The 3,131-nt window shown below is 41.4% G+C and overlaps 1 protein-coding gene across 1 annotated transcript; it reads left to right on the top strand.

Annotated features, from left to right (window-relative positions):
* The first annotated feature begins 261 nt into the window (after positions 1-261).
* Positions 262-768, top strand: LOC110300833 (endogenous retrovirus group K member 7 Pro protein-like). Its single transcript, XM_021171093.1, has one exon. It carries the CDS (start codon positions 262-264, stop codon positions 766-768), a length of 507 nt encoding a protein of 168 aa, XP_021026752.1.
* The last annotated feature ends 2,363 nt before the right edge of the window (positions 769-3,131 follow it).

Genomic DNA, 3,131 nt, shown 5'->3' with positions numbered 1-3,131 from the left:
CCACATGGGAGTCCAGCTGGTGAACACAGACTTTAAAGGCCCACTGCCAGCTTATATGGTGGGACTGATTTTGGGAAGGAGCTCTGTTACCATGCAAGAATTAATATTTCATCCAGGAGTAATTGATTCAGATTTTACAGGAGAGGTTAAGATAATGGTATCTTCCCCTAGAGGCATCGTTGCTATTTCCCCTGGTGATAGAATAGCTCAATTGTTTCTTTTGCCCAGCTGTCACTCTCAATTTCCAGCCAAAGTTTCAGAATGGTGGACAAGGGATTTGGCTCTACTGGGACCTCCAATATATTTTGCTCTCTAAATCTTGGTACCCGACCCCTATTGAAGCTCAGGATTGAAGGAAAAACTATATCTGGTCTCCTAGATACTGGTGCTGATCATAGTATCATCAGTATCAGAGATTGGCCCTCTTGTTGGCCTAAGCAACAGTCACAAGAAACTCTGAGAGGACTCGGGTACTCTCAGATGCCTGAAATGAGTTCCCGCTTCCTATATTGGAAGGACGAGGAAGGACATTCTGGCCAGTTTCAGCCATATGTGTTGGCTGTTCTGGTCTCTCTGTGGGGCCGTGATATGATGACTCAGATGGGCTTTGTTCTGACTAATGAAGGAGGCTATGGCAGCAAGGCCTGTGACATGATGCTGGACATGGGATATATTCCCAGAAAACGGTTAGGGCAATTTCTGCAAGGTAGAACCTCTCCAGTGCCGGTTTGCAAAAAGAATGATCAGGCTGGACTGGGTTTTTCCTAGGGGCCACTGAGGGAGCATTACTGAGGATCCAGTATGGGTTCCTCAGTGGCCACTCCCCTCAGAAAAATTAAAAGCCGCAAAAGAGCTGGTACAAGAACAATTGGAGTTGGGACATATTCGACCCTCTACATCTCCCTGGAATACTCTAATATTAGTTATAAATATAAATATATAAAGAAAAAATCAGGAAAATGGAGACTTTTGCATGATTTGAGAGAAATAAGTAAGTGATCTTGATGGGGCCTATACAGAGGGGACTGCCATTGCCTTCGGCCTTGTCCCAAAATTGGCCCATTATAGTTTAAGATACTAAAGATTGTTTTTTTCTCTATCCCATTGCATCCAAATGCTATGGTAAGATTTGCCTTTACTGTCCCCTCCCAAAATCATGCTGAACCTGATAAAAGGTTTGAGTGGACAGTTCTGCCACAAGGGATGGCGAACAGTCCCACTATGTGTCAACTCTATGTTGATGCAGCTCTAAAAGGAGTTTGAGAGCGATTTCCAAACGTGAAATGTTATCACTATATGGATGATATACTTCTTGCCACTCCCAGTGATGCCTTGCTTGATGAAGCTTATAGCTTTGTGGTAACACAGTCGAAGGAACAGAATTTAGTAGTGGCCCCAGAAAAGGTGCAAAAGGATGTTGTAGTGAATTATTTAGGAACAAAAATTATGGCAAAATATGTGTCCCCTCAAAAGATTCAGTTTCACACAGATGGATTATGTACCCTGAAAGATTTTCAAAAGTTATTGGGAGATATTCAATGCGTCCGACTCTATCTCTCTTTGACCAATAAACAATTACAGCCATTATATGATATCTTAACAGGCAATACAGATTTAAATTCTCCCAGATATCTTACTGATGCTGCCAGGAAGGCTTTGTTAACAGAGTATTCAGAGTGCTGCCTTGAAATGCCGAGATGAGTCCAAACAGTTTATATTGTGGGAACTGCAAACAGAGTCGCAACCCACTGGGGTTTTATGGCAGGGAGCTCCCCTGTTATGGATATACCCCAAAGTCTCCCCAGCCAAGACACTTATTTATTATCCTGCCTCAGTAGCTCAGTTGTCTCTGATTAGTATACAGCAAAGCATGCAGTATTTTGGAGTTGCACCTGAAAGTCTAATAGTACTATATAATGCTAAACAAATTGAAGTGTTAACAGCCACGGAGGATAATTGGGCTATTTTGAGGTGTAGTTTTCAAGGCCTTATAGAAAATCATTACCCCAAGGATCCAATATTACATTTGGTTAAAGTACATCCAGTAATATTTCCTTGTATTACTGCTAGAGATCATTGCCAGATGTTCCTCTTGTTTTTACAGATGGTTCTAAAATAGGACAAGGAGCCTATGTAATAACAGGATCATCCCCAGTTACCATTCAGTTTCCCCCTGCATCTCCACAAGTCATTGAATTGTAAATTGTGATTAAAGTATTTGAATTTATTCCAGGTCCCTTTAATTTGATTTCTGACAGCCAGTATGTTGTAAATATGCTGCAGTGTTTGGAGATAGTAGGCAAAATAAATTTGAGATCTACCATTGGAGAATTAGTTATTAAGTTGCAAAGAATTATTTTGACTCAGCATTCACCCTTTTTTATTCAACATATTCGTGCTCATACTGGATTGCCAGGACCCCTTGCAGAAGGGAATGGTATAGTTGATACAGCTTCCAGAAAATGCATGGTCTTTTTAATGGCCTCATCTATTGATTTTCATGCAAAATTTCATGTTAATTCAAAGACTTAGTCATCACGATTTAAAATTTCTCAAGCAGAGGCGAGAGAGATCGTGAAGGCATGGAAAACCTGTGCCACTTTATTGCCTCAAGTCAGTGTGGAGGTTAACCCCCGAGAATTGTGCCCCCTACATTTGTGGCAAATGGATGTTACCCATTTTCTTGACTTTGGAAAGTAAAAATATACTCATGTTTCCATAGATACAGTCTCTGGCATTATATTTGCCTCCTTACAGACAGGCAAGAAAGCACGCCAGGTCATTGCACATTGTTTTGAGGCTTGCGGTGCCTGGGGACAGCCTAAAGAACTAAAGACTGATAATGGACCAGCCTATACTTCAGCCTCTTTTGTTTCCTTTTGCAAGATGATAGGAGTCAGTCTGGTGCATGGGTTGCCATACAACCCTCAGAGCCAAGGCATTATTGAATGAGCCCATCTTACTTTAAAAGAATGTTTAATTAAAGAAAAGGGGGGAATTTCCCCTGCTGGGTCCACACCAAGAGAGAGATTAGCCATTACCTTATTTACTTTGAATTTTTTGAATGAAGATAAACAAGGGCATGTTGCAGCTGAGTGACACGTTTTCTGCTGGTCGGAATTGGAGGCAAC

The sequence above is a fragment of the Mus caroli genome, unplaced genomic scaffold (genome assembly GCF_978045245.1).
Source record: "Mus caroli unplaced genomic scaffold, Mus_caroli_1 scaffold_10, whole genome shotgun sequence".
In the NCBI taxonomy this organism is placed as follows: domain Eukaryota; kingdom Metazoa; phylum Chordata; class Mammalia; order Rodentia; family Muridae; genus Mus; species Mus caroli.
This window is presented reverse-complemented; position numbering and strand designations above follow the sequence as displayed.

Coding starts and splice junctions, on each gene's coding strand:
- LOC110300833 (XM_021171093.1), top strand. CDS start 262: ATGGTGGACAAGGGATTTGGCTCTACTGGGACCTCCAATATATTTTGC.